Raw genomic sequence first — 22409 nt, 5'->3', positions numbered from 1 at the left:
TCCAAGAACACAGTCTTCCACTGGAACAGCCTATTTTAATACGGTTTCATTGCCCATATTTAAGGTTCTGTTCAATATGACTGCTATTAAAATTGAGAATATCTCACCATAATAGAGCATCAGCTAGACTGTTTATACTTTTAACATGCCCATTACCTTTCCCACTGTTTATTTTAAATGTATAGATACTTCACAAACGTATTCTTCGATCTATTTTACTTCTTAACTTTTCTTAGTGTCTTACTGCGTCGACATAACTTTAGTATCGTAAACTTGTTCACAATCACTTATTTTTTTTTATTAAATTTATGAGTAAATTGAGATGGTATTTGATGGTCTCGGCCCGGTGAATTTTCGAATTCTTTGTTCTATAGTAAACAACTTTTAAAACACAAAAACTACACACATGCAATAAATACACTTTAATTATGACCAATCTAACTAGAGATGACTTATAGTGTGCCACTTCAAAATAATTTTAAAGAACTACTTTCTAGATTACAATGGGTTCGGTCTAATTCCGTACCGAAGACCTGATAACGTTACGTACCGTGTTTCGAGTACGGTACATAACAGATTTTAGAGCAAATAAACATTTTTCACGGCGTACATTTACTACGACGCCGTCGTTAAAATTTTGGGAAGAAGGAAGAGACAAAACATAAGAATATTCTCATGTGTTTTGATGTCATATTCTTAAAATGACATCTAGAAGGTATAAAAGTACATGTTTTAGAAGATTTAAAAATAAAATCCGCATGTGTTGTGTTTGAAATAATGTTAAAAAAGTTGATAAATTAAAGTCAGTAACCGAGTCCCATTTTTCAACTTTTTGTTACTTTTTTAATCGCCTGGATCTACATAATTTATATATATTTTTGTGTGAATATATATATGTATCATAATGGTTACCGTCCTTATGATGTCTTGCGTCTTTAATATATTCATAGAATTTGTGGCCATTAACTTTTTAACCACACTAAGTTGAGTAACCACAATTTGTTTTTCCTTATTAATTTTTTACAGATCTACTTGTCTTCTACTTTAAATACTCTCAATAATACATGTGCAAAGATGTGGGGAGTTGGATGAGACTGTTAAGAGATGGAAAAAATGGTTGAAAGTAAGAATACACAAGAAAAGCAACTTATTACTAAAGTTAATTATTCAAATGTTAAACCTGTTGCAGGGCCTAAGTGTAATATGAAATTAGGCAAAGCCTATAAACAGGGAAGTCGGTAAAAAAATCCTTTCATTTTTCCGTTTTTAAGGTGTCATTCGGTATTATATGTACCCGCTTCCGTTTTCACTCGGAACGCTCGACGATTATTATTAATCCGAAAAGTTGAGATTTGTTCCGTTATCGGAATACACCGCCTTTTATCGTTGAGTTACATTGTAAATGGCGGCGCCTAACTAGTACTGACACTGAAAATTTCATTGATAGGTATAGAATTCTATATATTTTTTAATTGTTTTTTTATTTGATTTTCTTTTAAATATATTCGTGTAGTCTATAGCCGGGCAAGCCAAAGCCTGGGCCCGCTTTGCGGGCCCGGACTTTGACTTCCCCGTATGACTATGATAAGGCATCAAATTATGTTGAATATATAAACAAGGAAAACAAATCAAACTTGCAAAGTATTAACCCAACAGCAAGCTTTTTGCTACTTGTTTACCTCTCTGCATAAACTAGATGCTAACTAATATAAATGCTAATTGATATTACAAAAGATCGAGACGATGATGAGCAAACTCAAGATATTGTGCACAATACAATAAACATATGCACTATTCTAATCTATATAATATTGTAAACTTAATTTTTGTAATTAAACTTTATATTAAAGTTCTAATATAACAGCTGAAGAAAGACAAGCTATTTTCTCTCTACGCTCAAACAAAGATATAGTAATAAAAAGTGCAGACAAAGGCGGCGCAGTCGTCATTTTAGACAAGGACGCATATATTAAAGAAGGTCTCCGACAACTTAACAACCAAGAATTTTATGAATTAATATCTTCTGATAAAACTCAAAAAATAGTTGCTGAAATAATAAACTTTCTAAATTACTTAAAGAAGTACAGTCTACTATCAGAGGAAGACCTAGCCTATCTAAAACCTAAACATTGCAGAACACCGGTCTTTTATATGCTCCCCAAAATACACAAACCAAATAATCCCGGCAGACCTATAGTTTCGGCATGCAATGGCCCAACTGAGAATATTTCAAAATATATTGACTATCATATTAAGCCATTGGCACAAGCAGTAGACTCATATATTAAGGACACCAATAATTTCCTATTGAAATTAAACAAATTAGGACCGATTCCCGGAAAATCCACGGCGTACGGGCCTTAAGAGAGGCCCTTCACAATCGAAGAAAAGACGAACCTAAATCATGGATCATTCTCCGACTTATGCTTTTTGTACTTAAGAAAACATGTTTTCAGTTCAACGGAAAATTTTATGACCAGATATCAGGAACAACTATGGGAACAAAATGCGCCCCCAGTTACGCAATAATATTTATGGCATATCTTGAGTCAAGATTTCTACGAACACAATTATTGAAACCGCTAGTCTGGTGGAGATACATAGATGACATATTTATGATTTGGCCGCACAGCAGACAGGAATTAAATTCCTTCATGGCCTGTTTAAACCAATTTCACGAGTCAATTAAGTTTACTTACGATATAAATCCCATGGAAGCTAATTTCTTAGACACTAAAATTACTAAGGACAACACAGGTATTCTTCACACTACGGTCTATACCAAACCTACAGATGCACATATGTACCTACATTATACTAGTTACCACCCTACACACCAAAAAAACAGTATCCCATACAGCCAAGCGGTAAGATTACGACGGATTTGTAGCGATACGATAGCATACCTTAAATGCGCAGAATATCTTTTACAAAATCTCACAGCCAGGCCCCGTGTTCACAAAGATTTAAGGATCAGGATCAAATTTAAAAACTCAAATATTCTCCATTATTTATCCTCATAGATTAAATTATAAATATCAAATTGATAAAACTGGACTTAAAATAGCATGTTTTTGAAAGTTTAGAATAAATTTATTGTAATTTTTACAAGAAATGGACATTTAACAGTTGATCCAAATTTTGATCTTGATCCTAAAATTGATCCTCATTTTGATACGATTATTTTTGTATTTGTTTTGTTATTAGTTGATTTTATCCCAAAATAGGTTGGTTTCTTTGCAAATAAGCAATTATTTACAATTCGAATATGTACCATTTAATTCTAGCATAATACAATCAATTTTAGTTTTATAAAACAAAGAAAAGAAAATCAGGATCACCTGATCCTGATCCTGATATTTTCTTTGTGAACACGGGGCCAGAGGATACCCTAAGGATTTAGTACAAAAAGCCATCAAGAAAGCCGAAAAATTGGACAGACTACAAATTTTGTCTACAGAAAGGGACACGAAAAACAAAGCCCAGAATATTCCGTTCACATACTCCTATAATCCATTTACTCCTAATGCTCAAAGAATCTTTAATAGAAACCTCCACATTATCTCAGGCAGCACTTCCACCAACTTCATAAAATTTACGAAGATTCTATCCGTTACACGTAGAGCTCAATCCGTCAGAGACATGCTGGTTAGGTCCGACCTTAACCAGCAGTTGCTACAAAAGGGCAGTTACGCATGTGGTAAGAAATGCTTTGTTTGTAAATACATGACAAACTCGACAGAATTCATTAGTACAGTAACAAAGGCAAAATACTCCATAAACAGCCATTTGAATTGCACAACTGTTAGCATTATTTATCTCATTACTTGCAAACAATGTAGCCTACAGTACGTTGGACAAACAGGAAACACATTACGTGATCGATTCTACGGGCATATGGCCGACGTCAGAACTAGAAATACTACAAAACCAATTTCCCGCCATTTCAATAGCGCGGGACATACGATAAACGACGTTAACGTCATCATCATCCAAGGAAGTGAACGTAACATAAACAAACGTCTTAGACTAGAGGAAGTATGGATACGAAGATTGAAAACGCTCACTCCACAGGGTCTCAACCTGAACCAATAGATTTGGAACAAGAAATTTTCTATGCAACCAAACTTCTCTATAAGAAAGAATACCACTACCTGTGTGATACATGTGGCTATGTAGGCACAACAAAACAACAACGATACAAACACATAAAGACACATGAAAATAATACAACAAGATTTGAGTGTTCATGGTGCTCAAAAACTTTCAAACAAAAATCATACCTAAGGAAACATAGCATCAAACAGCATGGATTTCCAGAGAAAATTTTCAACACAGTAAAATTTTTCTGGTACATCACCAGACGAAAAACCTAAAGCCAAAATCACCTTTCCAGCTATCAACAACCAAACTACCACAAAAACTCTTATGAAAACTCCAAAATTTAGAATTGTTATGGGCAAGACAGGGACACCAGCCTTAAAATTCAACAAAAAGAGACCATCCAAATCAAATGTAGAACTACCACCAACACACATCTTGATTCCTACACCAATCTCGCCGTTACCACCTACTCCAAAGCACAGCAGACCAACAACACCAACTGCAAATTTTGAGGAACCCTCCCCATCATCGAGTACAGAAACTGTTTGCCAAGACGAGTATGGTATGTTCAGTGAAACAAATGAACTCATAATAAACATTGGACAGATTTATGGGGTATTAAACAAAGCATAATTAACTTGTGATTCTTTTTATTCTAACAATATACATGTTATACTTAATGATAAGCTCGTTGGAACAGTGCCAAAACTATATCTATTATTAGTAACAATACTTCTATTTATAGTAACAAAACACAAAAAAGTATCCCTAAATATTAGTACTTCAGTAGTTAGAATTTGATATTTTTTAAGCCTGATGAAGAGTATTGTATTACTCGAAACTAGTAGCCAATAAAAACTTTTAAAACTTGACCTGGTGTTGTACGTGTGTTCCTCACCTACTTTACTTATTATTTTATATTAAAAAATATAGGACAGCATTATTCAATTCTTGGGCAAAATGAATCAACTTTTGAGCCAAAGTGACTAATATAAAATTAGGTGCTTTCTTTGACACAGAAAGGTCTTACAAATGAGCATAAAAGCATAAAGTTTTCAAAATAATATGAAATTAGGCAAAGCCTATGAAAGTCGGTATTTTTATTTTCCGTTTTAAAAGTGCCATTAGGTATTTTATACACTGCTTCAGTAAATCTGAAGTGCACAGGGGACCAGTCTATGCTTCCGTTTGTTCTGGTTTCCTGTCCTATTATGGTTCCCGTCCAATATGGCTGCCAATAGTTCCTCGGCTTTTATCGTTATTTGGTATGCTGAAAAGTTGCGATTTGTCAATTATAGGATTGCTCCGCCGTTATCGCCCCCATGAAGAAATGACACTGAAAATTTTGCTGATAGATATAGAATTCTATATTTTTTTCTTTTTATCTTTTTAAATATACACGTGTAGTCTATAGCTGGGCAAGCCAAAGCCCAGAGCCACTTTGCGGCCCCGGACTTTGACTTCCTTGTATAAATAGATCTTTCCTGGAATTCGTAAATAATTTTTAAGTAAACTGTGCAAGTGTTTTGTATCGTTAAATAGATTAGAATTAGTGGTGACCAACCTATCATCAAAGTGCTTCAAGCATCTGAATATCTCTTCCAGCATTTTTGTTGATCTCTAATCAGAGTTGTTGTTTTTAATTACGTTATTTATGATTTATCAAAAAAGATATTTTTAAACTTGTTTGTGTTTATCATCATTATTTTTTAAGTCTTATCAATGATGATTATATTTATCTATTTCTACATCACTCTTTTACCAGAAGTGTAATTTAGGATAGAAGACTGCAGCCTTCTGGCAACAGTCTAAATTGTGAAGACACTCTTATTAAATATCTTTTGAAAAGTGTCATTTAATCTAAATATAGCTCAAATATAGAACCTGAGTCCTTGATTTTCCAATTAGTGGCACCCTGTTTACTAAGGATTTGTCTCAAACTTATTAGAATTATACACATCATTCATGTTATCTAAGAGCGCTGTAGCCCTCACATGGCCTATTGCCCCACTCAGACTTCCCACGTAATATCTAAGTTTCTAACATGTGTATATGATATTGACCAATCAAAAATAAAATGTATTGTGGTGGGGGGAGCTTGATCAACCAAATTTAGGTCTATGTTAACTAGCTCCATTTATATGAAAATTATGGATCGCAAGTAATGACAGATTTATGTAGTAGTTTGTAATCTAGCTTTGACTGTGTTACAGAACTGAGTTTTTACAGATGAGAAGGATGAATGTATTGAAATAATGAATCCCTTTTTAACTGTGTTTGGTTATATGATTTTTCTATTGGTAAATCTTTGATGGCCATAGTAATTAAAATCATTATTTACATTGACAGCCAAAGCTTTGCCTAACAATTTGACATAATACAGGGCCTTTTTACCCTCTATTACAGGGGCCGGTATAGGGCTGCTTCCCCAAAGAAAATTTCTTTAAAATCATGCAGTTTTCCCCAAATATTGAATTTACATCAAGTTTTTTCTTCCCCATTTGCAAATATACCATGTAATTTTTCCCCAAAATTAAGGGCTGGGCTGTTTCCCCAACTTGTGAAAAAAAGCCCTGTAATATTCCCTGGTTAGAATTGTTTATCTCATAATTGGTTATAACCTACAGTTAGACCAAAGAAACTCTGATTTGCTCATGATATTTTACATCCCCATATAAGAACCAATTTTTGAATCTATAATTGGCGCTGTCACTGTTTCTGGATATAATAATTATTTTTTGGCCAAATTGACTTCTGTGTGGTCTGTAAAAGTGAAATTGTGACAAACACTACCAAATTTTCAGACAGTGGTGATCAGAAATTTTAGTTTGAGAAATGTTGTTCATTGCGCAATTTGACTTTAGGCTTGAAATTTCAGTTGCTTGCATAAACAAGTGATTTTCATATGTAAAATATACATATACCAATCTTATCTTGAGCCCTGTGTAACTAGCTAGTGTTGATAAAATTTAATACTTGTTCAACTTGGGGGAGTTGACTGTAATGTACAGTAATTCAAAAGAAGTACATTGTAAATGTTTTATGCAGAAGTTTCTCTGTTAATGAATGATGAGGAAAATCACTGGTTTGCCACAACGCTTTGTGATAATCATAAGTGTGTATAATATTTCTAAGAAAAAATTGTAGCTATTTTCATGACACTTTTGAGGGTATATTATAAGCATAAGTTTATCTTTTTGTTAAGGTTCGTATTCTCAGAAACATTCAAAGCTATTCAGTTCAAACTTGCTACATATTGTAACCTTTCTACTAGCAATATAAACCATGCCAAAGGAGTACATCAAATTCATCAATATTGACTAAGCTATGCCCTTTTTCTCAAATTTCTATTTAAAGCTATGTTTGCTTCTCAAAAAATTGTCATACTTACTTACATAATATATTAACTATCAAATTGGAATACATTTCCAAAGGGAAAATAATAGTGTCAGTCATTTCTTCTTAATTATTTCCCTGTATGTGCATTTACTGCATTATTTTCCTTTTCTCTAATTGCAATCAAAAAATTCACATCACACTAATATTGATGGCTAACTTGTTCACTATCAATGGCAGGTAAGTCTGCCAAGCTTTCTTTTTTGTTATTTATATAATATATAATGCCCCCCCTTTTAAGTTTTTACATACATGTACTGGAAAATTTTATTTGAAGGGTGCTGTCCACAGACAATTCTTGTATAATATGCTAAAGTGTATTTTTCCTGCTTTAAGTTTTAATGTTAATGTGGTTACTTGAAATTTAACAATTAATTTGAATTAGATAAAAATAAGGTTAATAAAAAATATTTCACAGTTTACATGTATGTACATGTACAGTACATATGGTTCTATGCATTTTGATAATGTGTAATTTTTAGAAGTACTACAGCTGTATAAGACTGTCTTTTTATTCACTCAACATGTATTTTTAAAGATTCTGTATGTTGTAATTAAGGTTGTTACCACACTTAAGTGAAATTTATATATGTATAAAATTATGCTTCTAAAATAATTTTCAAACATCAAAGAATATGTAAAATATATACTGCAAATATTTGTCTACATTACAAAATTAATTTATATGTAATATGTAATCATTAAAATAAATGCATTCATTTCTTATTGAAAAATTTGACTTAGACTTTATAGGAAATAAATTTTTAATTACCTCCCTTTATTAACATGAATAATATCCTTACAAATAATGCTTATTGGAACTTAAAATATCAATAAATCTTCATTTGAGCATTATATTTATGATATAAAAAATTGAGTTACAGGATCTTTAAAGGAACTCCACAAAGGTCCAAAAGCCTAAAAACATAAAATATTTAATATTTACATAGACCAGCTAGGGCACTTAAACAAGCAGATATGTAAAAGATAAAAAGGTAATATATACATATACTATATTTTGTGACCTGCAAACATTACTGTACAATTTAGAATTGTGAGAATTGATAGATTGTTACTGTTGGGAGAAAATTATGTTTACGTGCCTGAAAATAAGACTGATTCTGGAATTTAGAATAGTTTTGGTTTTCCCCAGCTTATCCGAGGGAGAAATCAAGAAGTTGATTTAATGTTAATAGAAGTTGTTTGTACTTTAGATATTTCTTTCCCCATTTTTCAACTTATTGCTCAGTTACTTCAAAATGGATATTTTTCTTGTAATTTGAGCACAATTTTGTGCGGCAAACATACAATTTTCATATCTGTTTCATTTAGTTTGATTTCAGTGTACTTATTTTTTGTACTTATATGTTAATAGCATACCTTCAGCGTATCTTAAGATTTATTTATGTACAATGTACTGTTTCAAATTCAGATCAAGAAACGTTCATTTTAGAAATTTTAATTTAATGTTTAACCTTACAAAAGAGATGGTTGAAATCCGTTTTAATCAACAGATAAAAAATTAATACTGTTATATCTGTGTGACAGTGTTTCTAAGGTTTAATGCATTTTTATTCTCTTAAAAAATCTAAAACTATTTAATTCTGTAGTTTTTTTAGGGTATTTGTTGATATATTAAATGAAATATCAAATGTTTAAAGAAAGATCTAAGATGCACTGTTAGGAAATTGAATTTCATTTTATGCATGAGAAACTGCCTTATATAGATGATGTTCAGTAGGTGAGTAATAAATTTCTGCGTTTAATAAAATTCTCTTTATATGAAACGTAATGTTAACCTTATTAAGGTTTTCGACATTATTTGACAGGTTATGTATGGCAGTTTATCAAAAAATTGATCAGAGCTACTCTATAATTATTGTATACACATTTTACTTCCTGGATTTTATCAATTTGCATACATTTAAGTAAACGTATAGGGGCATTTTTAACATACTATTATAGGTCTCTTACCAGTGAGAAGATTTTATTTCCCTTATCGGGTACAAGAAAAGATAAACTTGTGTTTTTAATCAAGGCATATAGTTTAAGTTTGAATTTTGAAGAGTCAAGATTCATTTAATTGCACTAAGGAAATAAAGATCTGTTTGATATTAAGGATTTTGATACTTTATCATTCTGTTGATTTTAATAAATGATATAGGAAGATTTTTTATTCAAGATGGAAGTTTAACTTTCTGAACTTTTAAAATTAACAGCTGACATATGATGTATTTCATTTAAAAAAAACCTACAATTTATTAATTTAAGTTTTCATATAGACAATTTATTTAAAAAGAAACAACAACAACAAAAGTTTTAAATGAAAATAAGTTTCGAGTATGGTTGAAAAATTGTTAAAAATTCATCAGGATAAAGTTTGTCAACATTTCAGTTATTATTTAAAAATGAATGAATTTTAAAAATCTGAGTGAAATTTGAGGTTAAAATCCAAGGATCATGAAAACAGCAAAACCGAAAGTGCCGAATGTGAAAGTGCCGAATGCCAAGGATGAGGAGAATTTGCCATATGAGCCCTCCGAGGTGATGAAATTTGTTAAACAAAGGAGGTAAAAAATACTGCTCAATTATATTTAGAACTTTTTTTTTTGTCAGTTTACTTACTGAACAAATAAGGGAATACACCGATATCCCTTGTTTTTCTTCTTATCGGTACTTGATAATATATTTTTTTGGAATTTCTTCAGTGATAAAAAAAGCATAGAAATGTATGAGTTAGACTGTTACTATATTTAGTTACTAAGAAATTAACACGGAAACTTGGAAATTAAATTTCTACTGGTGAGAGAGAAAATGAGCCGCGTCACGACAAAACCAACATAATGGGTTTGCGACCATCATGGATCCAGACCAGCCTCAGGCCAATGCTGTTCGCTATCAGTTTCTCTACTTGTTAGAGGGTCTGTAAGCGAACAGCATGGATCCTGATCAGACTGCGCAGATGGCACCCTGGTCTGGATCCATGCTGGTCGCAAACCCATTATGTTGGTTTTGTCATGACGCTGCTCAAATCTTTTTTCTTTTGATTTTAGACAATTGCTTAGACAATAGACAATTTTAGACAAGTGCTTATTCTTGTATATTTTTATTACAGACATTTCTCATGTTTTCCTGTATACACATATCCTAAGAATTATTCTGTAAAAGTTCATATATAATGTTTTATCTTCAACAAGACATATAGTAAATTGGCGTATATTTATTTTTTTGATGAATTTAGTTAACTTATAATTTGTAAGAATTAAGTTTATTGTATTCAGACTTGTTAAAGCCATTCCATATGGAGTGGGGTTTTATCATTGAGCTGGTCATAATAAAACAAGTTTGTTTTGAAATTGAATATTTGACTTTATATTGACTTTATATTGAAATAGTATACTAATAGAAATATGTATATATTGATGTTATTTGGTGACTCATTTGCCTATTTGATGTATATTTGACAAGTGTCTGAAAGTTTCATTATTGTTAAGCAGTTCTCCTTAACAATTTCATTGTGCTTGAAGTGTTACTTTCTAGAGGTTAAAATGGACATAATGGTTTTTATCACTTCATCTAAGTGATGGCAGTTTCATCATCTTATGCAAGGGTGTGCCAAAAGGGGCTTGTAACTGACTTCTGTTTCAAACAAGTTGAAAGTTAGTCCCTCATCTCCCCACAGCCACACTTAAAAAAGTAAATTAATAGAAATAGATTAATCAGTTTCATCTCTCCTTAAGATTTTTTGAAAATTATTTTTATATACTTTCATATAATATAATTGTAAAGAAGACTGTTGAGGGATATTATAAGAAAAAAGAGCCAGCACTTTGATTTAAGTATATTGGAAAAAAAAAACTGAGCATGATATAGAAATTGTAAGTTAAATTCATGGTGAATGAACAATGCTACAAACCAAGCCCCTTAAAAGTTTAAATAAACTATACTGAAACTAATGATTATTTTATTTAGTAATTTATAGCAGTTATATTGAATCATGTTGAAATATTTAAATATTGCCTTCAGGTGACATATTTTATACATGTGTAACTAGCCTGGTTTGTCATATATAGACAAGTTGATCAGCTGGGTGCACATCTTATATTGAACTTGGTTTACCTTTCAAATGAAACATATTAAAAATTGATTGATAAGTGAGCAGTCTAAACCTTAATTAGTCTTACTGTAAAATTCCTATTAAATATCCCTCCCCCTAATAAAAGCCATCTCCCCAAAGTTTTTATGGTAAGGAAAAAAATCTATTCACCAGTGCTCAAGAGTACATTCATGATTTTATTTAAATCTTTTAGAATCTGTTTTATTTTATAATAGACACAAAAATGTATAATATAAACTTTTAAACTCACCAAACATATTATCCCGCCTGGAAAATGTTATGTCTCCAGGGGGTGTTTAAAAGGAATTTTACGGTATGTTGGGTACATGTATGTTTCTGTTAAAAATTAAATTACTTCTCAAATAATCTAAATGAATATGTATGTGTGTTTTTAAAGATTTTTTCCACAAGCTTAAAACTGTATTTCGTTTTTTTATGATGACTATGTTATTATATCAGTATTGATGCACAGACACTTAGAGATCAGACCCTCAGGGTCTTCAGTTATAATTAAGAGATTGGCAATCCATATCAATGGTTAAATTGCTGTTAAAATTTGATGTATTTTCAGTTTGTGGATTAAAACACCTCCCTTGACACTTGGCCAAATTTGTTGTTTTCATTGGCACATCTGTTCATTGCCTCAGATAAAAATGAAAACTCTGGACCCTGTGCCTCCGGCCCCTAACCACCTTGCTAAAAATCACCCTTTTCAATTATTAAACATTTTAACCCAGTTTATGTGGCACACTTGTGATCTGAGTGCCGGGTGTATAAATCCATCATAGTTACAGAAAATTTAACATTGATTACAGCTCGGTATATATTTTACTTCTTCCTGTTTCGATATCTTTTGCGAAATTGATAGTGTGTCTAATAAATATACCTCTGATAGAAGCGGCCATGCAAATCTTAAAAAAGGTCTAGCATTAATATGTTTTACCTAGGAGCATTGAATACATATGTGAAAGGAATCACTTTTTATTATTAAATTAAATATTATTATGGAAGCATGGTCTATCATTCACAGAAACCGAAGGGAAATAACGGGGTTTTATTTTTGGCAACTATACTTTAAACTACAAGTATATCTGTCAACTGATTTAAAACACAGGGGGAAAATAATTCACATTGGCTTCACTTCCTGTATGGAAGTGTTTGAAAACTGAAGTATTCCTGTACAATTTAAACACACTTAATGATATCACACTGCTGAATCATTTCTGTATGTGATATATCTACATGTATATCTACATGACTATTTAGTAAATGGCTATTGATTATCCTGTATGCTTGAAAACTTATTTTTACATCCTGTTCTTGTCAATGCTTATTATACATGTATGTGTTTATTATTAAAATGTTTAAGGGTTTTTTAACCTTATTACTGTCTCTTTCTTCGTCTATGGAAAAAAAGACACAAAAAAAAACAATGTCCCGAGCTTACATATTTGTTATGTTGCATCTACTAATGTAACTATACCAAATCTGTTCAAAATATAACTCATGGGTTAAAATTGGCTACAACCCAGGGCCAACCAGAGGCACAGGGGAATGGCTTATAGGCCTCCCTGGTCAAGGAGTTAGAGTCGATGACTTCTAATCCAGTTACCTCTCTGGCTTGGGTTCGATCCCCGGGAGATGCTTTGGTAGTTTAGCACGGAGGAAGGTAGTCTAGTAATGGTTAACTTTCCAGGAACGATGGTCAGGAAACTGTAACCCGCCTATATGACTGAAATACTGTTGGGAAAAGGCGTATAAAAAACAAACAAACAAACATGTCTGTAAAAAATCAGTATCTCCAGGCAAATTAGCATACAAAATTAATCAAAGTATTTCCGTGTATTTCATTTTAGACTGACAGTGCTTTCTTTTGTCATTTACTATGATTTTTTTAGTTCTTTATAGGTTATTACATCTGTGAATTCAGTTTAAAAAAAAAAATGCGAAAAATCTTCTTGGATTTCCATAATAATTGCTACTGAATATGGTATTTTTTCTCAACACTCTTTATGTGTTTTACATAAATCATCATGTTGTTGATAAAAAAATATGATGTTTCTACCTCACTTGAATTGGAAAAAAATGTTTTCTTTATAATAACTTAGTTATCATGTAATGAGGAGAAAATGAAAACACTGTAAAATGTCTGGGAAAATCACAAAAATGTCACTGCAGATCAAGGATAAATCCTCATTTGATAATTGTCGGTTTGAGTGGTGAAGATGATGCTGTATAAAGTAAATGATCATATTTATTTTTTTTTAAGTTCAACATTTGGTGCTTTTGTTTTAGATATGAACTTGATCTACTGTGGTAGAACAGAGTTGTAGCCCTTGATTAAAGTGACATTATGCCCATCCAAAGCTATATACTGAGTGAACAGGGGAAAGTCAAAATAAGTTTAAGTTTTGTCATAATTCCTTTAAATTTTATAAATTACTTTGCATGAACCATAAATAATTCTCATTGCCCAAAGTAATTTCTATAAAAATCAATCAGAATGTACCTATAAAGTTCAATTTTTAAAAAGTCGGATGTCAGTCTTTTTATATTTTAGGCAGATTTATATTTTAATATCAGCTGTTTGTCAATTACTGTTATAACAGTTAATGTTTTGAAATATATACTTAAATAGTCAATTAGGCTCAACTTGATTATTAAATTATGAGCATAATGTCACTTTAAGACAAAACTGTGGCTATAGTAAAGTAGGACTTAGAACATACTATCCTGCAACAAAAATAAGTGGAATCGATAAGGACAAGGAAACCATGTAAACTTAATGTGAATGTTTAAACAATGCTGAGTTGAAGAACTTTCACTCTATCTAATCATGTGTTTCACAAGTTCAAATGAAGTGTTTTTCAGTTTCTGCACATGCAGTTAACCAAAATGAGAAACTGAATTTAATGTAAATGAGTTTCGCTGAGTAATGATAATTCTTTTCAGAGTTGTTGGGTTGGTTGCAGATTATTGTTAACTTTGGATAGAAAAACATAACAAACACTTATGTAGGGTTGCAACTAACAGTATTACCTTTAGAATTTTAGAATACCAAAGAACACCAAATCATAATAATATTTCAAGGCATTTTACATTTTGATAAAGTTTTGAGAGAAAAAAAACGACACCAAAAAAAAACCAAAAACAAAAACAAACAAAAAACCCACAGTAACTGTTGGACTTTAGAATCTTATAATTGCTTACTTTAACCACATTTAACTGAACATTATTGTTTGTTACTTTATTTTGAAACAGGAAATAACACAGTATAAGACTACCAATGGTAGTCATGTATATTTTATATATTTAACTTTTGAACAATTTCTGTCAGATTTATTTAAAATTTGAATATGCCCGAGTCAGCAGTATTTAAGCTGTGCCTTTTTAATGTAGATTTTTTTGTGATTAATATGCACACTCCATAATGGAGTTTGCAGGTAGGGTTAGGGTAGAGTGGTTAAAGCGTCAGACTAGTAATCTAAGAATTGCTGGCCGTATGTGTTCAAACCCAGTCAGGGGCAAGCCTTTGTTTCCTTGAGCAAGAAACTTAACACTCATCGCTAAGTACTTGTTAGTTCCAGGAACCAATTAAAAAGTGTTTCAATGAGCTTATAGCTTCGAACACATTTGAACTAAAATAAATTTGTACAAACTAAACACCATAATGCTTCCTTTAAGCCTCAGTTGTCCTGTAATGTTTTCTGTTTACTTGTACAGTGACTTTTTGTTCCTTTATAAACAAGTTATTGACTAAAAAGTATGATTTATTCTGTTCTAAATCTCATTGGAACATGTGGCATGTTTCTTATAATTATTTGAGCATGGACAAACATGACCCTCAACTTATATTTTCTTCCTTGTCTTAAAATGTCAAAAGTTCTATTTTTTATCAAAAAGTAAACAAAATGCACAAAAAATACAATTTTGATGGCTATAGTGTTGAAATATATAGATGCTATATTATACTGAGCTTTTATCAGCATTTAACTTCCCTCTGTTAATGATTTTTGTGATAATGTTTTTAAAAAGACATGATTTTTTTCTATGTAGTTTTCTTTTCAAATGTGAAGATGCTTTGTAAATAAAGTTGTCTATTTGAAATTCTATCGTATCTTTTATTATCACATCGCATGAGTCTATTCATATAGACAGCACGTGAGATGATCTTTATGTATGTAAGTTCACAATGTTTACAAGGGCATTTTAAGTTCTCCCATACCAATGTTCAGAACAAGCATTTAGGAATACACATATTTGTCTATGTGTTTAGAATATCATCTTTGTTAGGACCACTTGCATAAAAAGTTTCAAACTTGTTATGTTGCTTGCACTCCAATTTTGTTGCTTGCACTCCATTGCATGGTCAATTTTTTACCTCTGCTTTTCTAATGATAATGATTAAGACTATTTGAAGTAAGTGTTAGAGCTTCTTTTGATTAGTTTATGATAAAGTGTGATAAAATAAGAAAACAACACACAAACAAAAATCCTTTTATAAACAATGTATACATTAGCTGTTTATCTTCACAGTCACTCTTCACTGTTTAAAACTGAAAGTCTTTCTTTAAATTATGTGAACATCAATGTAGAAACAAAACAAGATGTTGACCGATTGAAATAAACAGGGATCTCACTAGGATTTTCAAAATGAAAGATTCCCAAATCATGTTGAATATGCTACGCCATTTTTGCTGTATTTATATATATGATTGCAGTTGATATATATAATGAATAAATAGAACAAGGGGTGAGGGAGTCAAGAGTTTGAACAGAGAAAATTAAAGCTTATTTAGGAAAATGGTAATATGTCACAAATGGGAAACACTGTATCCCAAAAAAGTGATTGAAAAGATCTGAAATATAAAGTCTAATGCCCTACATCATAAGACCATTATGCCGTTTTCTTCCTGATTCACTCCACAATCCCTGCCCCCTCCCATAAACTTATATAAGATACTGGCAAATATCTCCATTTCAACTAATGTTAACAATACCTTTAGTAATTTTAATTCATAAACTATATTTTAAGACTGTAATTACACACATTCATTTTGGTTAATTTTTTTTAATTATAAAAAGCGGCATTTCGAAAATATGTGACAAATGAAAATTTGTCCATTTCAGCAAAAACGTTCACTATTCTTGTTGTTGTTGGTTTTGATTATATCAGATTAAATATTTTTTGATCATTTTAAGATTGTTATTCAGCGGATATTTCAAGAGGCAAAAATTGTAATTTTTTTAAAAAAGGTCTTTAATAAATTTCTTTGTGTCACCGGGAACTTATCATCAAACAGGGCATGGATATTTTTAGCTTCTTGAAATTTTATTCAAACATGAGGATTGATGGTAACAAAATTGCCAGTACCGATGACTTTCACACTGATTATTAATTGCTTCCTATAAACAACCTGTTAACACTTTATTACACGTGCTGATTGACAACCACTGTGTTTACTGATTAATCAGCGAGTTCGATTCTGCAAGCGCCATATAAAATTGTAAACCACTAAATGATAGGGTTTGGAAAAATCAAGCGCTACGATGAATTTAATGGCACAGCGGAGAGATTGATTTGGAGATTAAGGCACAGCGGAAGCACCGCGCCAAAAGCACCTGGGGAAACCCTGTGTGTTTTGTATCCTGATAAAAATCATAGCAAAATAAAACTAGTTTCTGTTGTTAATATTTTTGGGATTTAATGTTTATCATTTATAAATGTTTTGTTAGGGGAGGTTTGATTCTTTTCCTTAATATGATTCATTATGTTTAAATAACAAATATATTTTTTTTGATAAAAAATGTCTTGTGAGAAATGCATTGATTGTACAGTAAAGGTGTTTTTAGCGAGTTATATAGCTTCACACCTTTAAAGGGACTCCACTTAGGTTTTTTGACATGTTGGGAATAATTTTTCAAAATGAATGTTCTTCTTGATGTTAGTCTAGACCAATAACATGTGTACATAGTTACGGTAAGTTCAGGTCATTTGCTCACTCAGTTTTTCCAGAATAATTATTCTTACTGTGAATAATTACCCATTATTGAAAAGCATTGCAACTCTTTTCACTCAGATCGGGTTAAGAATAGCACAAAATACACTTTTCAATATATTTCTGAGTATATTTCGTTTGCATATCTTTCTGTTTTATTTGCTTCAGTCGATCTATGTAAGACATTCAAATTTTATGATTTTAGGTTGTTTGCCCTCAGTGGGGTTCCTTTAAAGTAAAAAGAACACAAACCTTTAAGCTGTTTCTGTATTTACAGAGTTATGAAGTCATCTGATTTGACTGTTACTGTAAATTTAATCTCATCAATACACAAGACAAACTTATGTACAATTCTAAAATAATAGTATTGATTTTTACAATACATAAATGATAAGACATTTATATGTTATCTATAAAGATAAATATATAAACATATTTTGATCATTAATTCAATCAGGAAGTATTAATACAAGATTGACCTAGTGAACTATATTTTGATTTTATCTTTTCACAGAGATTATGATATTAAAAATATTTATTAAAATAAGATATTTTGAATGTACACAAACATTTCCTATTATAAAGGTCTAGAAATTACCAATTAAAAAACCTTGAGACCTCAGTGACGCAAGCCCCCCCCCCCCCCCCCCCAGCAACTCCATCTCAATATAGTGTAAGAAAAGGATGCACTGTAAATTGATTTAATGAAATGAGTTGAAGTCATTTTCTAAGTGTCAAGTATCCTCTCTTGTTTACATGACTGTATGTTTAAGATTTTCCTGTTTTCCCTGTACATGTATTTTATAATGACACTACATTGTTATTCATTGACTTTTACCCTTCTATATTTATGTAAATTTAGGCTTTGACATGGAATCTTTCTATATTAATTGGGGGAATAATTCCTATTTTAACAGTTTTCAAGTCTTATCAAAATGGAAGTGGTTTCCTTCTATAATACATTATGCCAGGCTACAGTACTGCGGTGATTTTCAGACTGGCTTAATTTTCAGACTGGCTTAGTAATTTTCAAACTGGCTTAATTTTCAGACTGGCTTAATTTTCAGACTGGCTTAATTTTCAAACTGGCTTAATTTTCAGGTTGGCTTAATTTTCAGACTGGCTTAATTTTCAAACTGGCTTAATTTTCAGACTGGCTTAATTTTCAAACCTGGCTTAATTTTCAGGCTGGCCTTATTTTCAGGCCAACAGGAATGGCCCATTTGTTATAATACATAATACTGGTTTAAGATAAAACAAAAATCTTGCAGGTGTATAGAATTCTTTTGACTGTCAATGACAAAGACCTGTGAGCCAAGAAAGTCTTTCCATGTACACATTTACGTAAATATTTAATCAATGTCAAGATTTGATTCATGTTTGATCAATGTTTGATTCATCAAACTGTTGGATTATTTTAAAAATATATATTCTGTATCTTTAACTAAAAGATTTTTCAAACTAGGTTGTTGAATAGGTATATATATTTTTAATCATGAACTTAAAGCTGCTCATATCCAGATGAGCCAAAACACTAACTTTTAAGAAAGGTGAAAACTTTCAAAATCCAAGTGATATGAAAATTGTTATAAGCGGTTAAAGACTGATTTTGTAGTATTTTATCACCATATTTCTACTCCGTTACTAATGCAGTAAGGACTGTTTTTGCATATGTTGACCATCTTTCGGTAATTTTCTTGGATTGCAAGTGCTGATTGCAATATTTGTTCATCTCACAATATTTTACTTTTTAATACATTTCCAAAATTTTCATGAAACTTAACATGAATCTGGAGGTGTGCTGCTTTAACTAGATATTTGTCCATCTGGAATTTTTACTTTCTATTAATCACATGACAGCTTTGTAATGAAAATGATAAAATTTTGGAAGTAACCAAGTTATATGTAGCCACAGGTCCGCCTGTATGGATATTATATACAATGTACATGCCGGCCTGGCTTCTTCATACATTATACTGATGATATCATTTTGACATTTATATTAAAGGATTAATAGTAACTGTTGTAAGTCTTGTTTGTGCTTAAACAAGATTTTTGATGGCAGATATCAATAATTCTGTCTGAATTAACAGTTTTTCAGTTTAAAATTATAAAATGGTGATGTAAATTTTGGTCTTAAATAGATCAGAGATCAGGTAGTCTTTATTGTACAGATGTTGTATTTTCAGAGAAAGTCCTTATTTTACATGTTCTCTGTTTTCAGAGGTAATCTTCTTTTATATATTCTCTGTTTGTATGTATCTTAGACTTAATGAAGCACCATTCACGCTAAAATTCAGGCAGTGAGAGAACGGTCCCATGTTCTCAGTTTTTAGAGGTAGTCCTCTTTTAACAGATGCTCAGTTTTCAAAGGTAGTCCTTATTTAACAGATGGTCAGTTTTCAAAGGTAGTCCTTATTTAACAGATGCTCAGTTTTCAAAGGTAGTCCTTATTTTACAGGTGCCCAGTTAGCAAAGATAGTCCTTATTTTACAGGTTCCAGTTAGCAAAGGTAGTTTGACCTTATTTTACAGGTTCTCTATTCATTATTTTTACAGTTGCTCAGTTTTCACAGCCTGAGATAGTGCTTATTTTACAAAGTATGATGCTCTTGTTTTCAGAGTTAGCCTTTGTTAAACAGGTGCTTAATTTTAACAGGTTGCCTTTTGTTTTAAGAGATGCTTTTCAGTTGTACAAGTTTTTCAAGATACCATTATATTTTACAGGTGGTTCCATCCCAACATATCAGGTCAAGATGCAGAAAGGCTGCTGCAGACCCGAGGGGTGGATGGAAGTTTTCTAGCCAGGCCCAGTACAAGCAATAAAGGTGACTTCACACTGTCTGTCAGGTGAGATTTTCTATGATCTGATAAAAGTACATTATGTGATAAACTGTAAACGAAAATGAAATTACCAAACATTTAAGTGTTAGCCAGAATTTTAATTCTAAAATAATGTTTTTGCCAGGAAATTTTCATAAATAATGTTGAGTTAATAATATTTTTTTTCATGGAATCAAATAAACCATTTTATATTCCAATATTTGTTTTACCTTTTTGGAAAGAAATAGGAAAGAGTTTACCAATCTAGTAGGCAGCAAAAAGTTTAATTATTAGTAAGGAATTTGTTTGAACCTGCTGAACTGGTATGAAACTGTTTGTCACTTGTAATGTTATTTGGTTTCCTTGTGGTTTAAACAGTGCAAAATTATTGATCAAAATAATAACTTTATTCAAATATTCTTTGCTTTACTGTAGTTGATATCATGTAAAGTATATTTTGCTGAAATTGATATCATGTAAAATAGGATTTACTGTAGAACTTTTAAAGAATTTATAGTAGTTGATATCATGAAAAGTATGTTTTGCTGAAATTGATTTCATGTAAAATAGGATATATTGTAGTTGATATCGTGAGAAAGATGGCTTTACTGTAGTTTATATCATGTAGTTTGTGCGTTAAAGGTATTAAATGCAGTATTTTATAAATATAAACAACATATCAACAAAAAAATTGTTTGTCTAGTGCCCAGGTATAATGATCATTATATTTATATACAGTCGACTTTGCTTATAAGGAACTCAATGGGACATTTAAATATTGTTCGTTATATCCGAAGTTCACTAAAAACGAAGTAGCAACAACTTTCGCTAGCAAATTTGTCATGAAAAGTCCATATCTGTCATTGGTCACCAGTGTAATCAGTATTTTATATGGCATTGGTAATTTTATGCAAGGCATTTTATTAAACAATATTTTATGAACATGTTCTTGATTTATTGTGGACAAAAGTTCACAATTTATATACTGCATAAGGTTTGGGAGTGTGTTTATGTATTTAATTCAAACAAAATGTTGAACTACATGATCACATTTATTTAGGCACTGTCTATAAAAGTTAAATGCAAAAGATATCAATTATTTTTATTAATACTAGCAAAGCAATTGTATTGCAATACATGTATTATGTGAAAACATTTTACCAAAATCTGTATTCCCTGAAGCCCTAACTTATCTGTGCAATCACTTGATTGAATAATTATCAGATAGCAGTATTTATGTACTGATCTTTAATTGAGTGCATTCCGATATTTCAATTATAATAGTTTGTTTTAACTAAGAAAATTTAAGTGGTTTTTTTTTTGCCGTTGAAAAAATGGTTTTCTATAGCCGAAAATTTGTTTTAAGCGAGTACATATTAAGAGATGTGATTTAATATAAAAGAAAGAATGAATATGCGGGGGATTTCTGATTAAGTTCGCTATTAACGATAATTTGTTATAAGTGAGTTTGTCATAATGGAGTTGACTGTACATATAATTAATTATAAATATTTGTATACATTTTATGTAGACGTAATGGACAAGTTACTCACATCAAGATACAGAATACAGGGGACTTCTATGACCTGTATGGAGGAGAGAAGTTTGCAACACTGGCTGAACTGGTGCAATTTTACATGGAGAACATGGGTCAACTAAAAGAGAGAAATGGCGACATAATCGAGTTAAAATATCCAGTGAATTCAGAAGATCCTACAACAGAAAGGTAACTTCAAACTTAACAATCACCCTGTAGTTGAGATTTCCCTATCCTCTGTCTAACCCAATGATAGAATTTATTTATCCATCAAAATTTATAATGAACTATTCGTACAATGGAACCTAGACAAGTCCATTTAAGAAATTCATTATAATATGGGTAAAAGTAACAAGCCTGCAGATTTATTGTTGGGGGGGGGGGGGGGGGTGAATAAGCATTTAAAAGTCAACAACAACACAGTGCATTTATCA

General features: G+C 31.3%; 1 protein-coding gene across 2 annotated transcripts in view; it reads left to right on the top strand.

The window, feature by feature from the left end:
• The first annotated feature begins 571 nt into the window (after nucleotides 1–571).
• Nucleotides 572–22409, top strand: part of LOC132716619 (tyrosine-protein phosphatase non-receptor type 11-like) — a 44632-nt gene continuing 22794 nt past the window's right edge. The window contains exons 1-3 of one of the 2 annotated variants that reach the window (XM_060699927.1): nucleotides 572–715; nucleotides 20343–20465; nucleotides 21970–22164. In XM_060699927.1, coding sequence (XP_060555910.1) covers nucleotides 702–715; nucleotides 20343–20465; nucleotides 21970–22164 — 332 coding nt within the window. In that variant the 5' untranslated portion in view covers nucleotides 572–701. Of the gene's footprint in view, nucleotides 716–9471; nucleotides 10071–20342; nucleotides 20466–21969; nucleotides 22165–22409 lie in introns of those variants that run through there. The other variant, XM_060699926.1, reaches the window with a different exon arrangement.

The sequence above is a fragment of the Ruditapes philippinarum genome, unplaced genomic scaffold (assembly GCF_026571515.1).
Source record: "Ruditapes philippinarum isolate M1 unplaced genomic scaffold, ASM2657151v2 ctg1353_1_1_1_1, whole genome shotgun sequence".
Lineage (NCBI taxonomy): Eukaryota > Metazoa > Mollusca > Bivalvia > Venerida > Veneridae > Ruditapes > Ruditapes philippinarum.
This window is presented reverse-complemented; position numbering and strand designations above follow the sequence as displayed.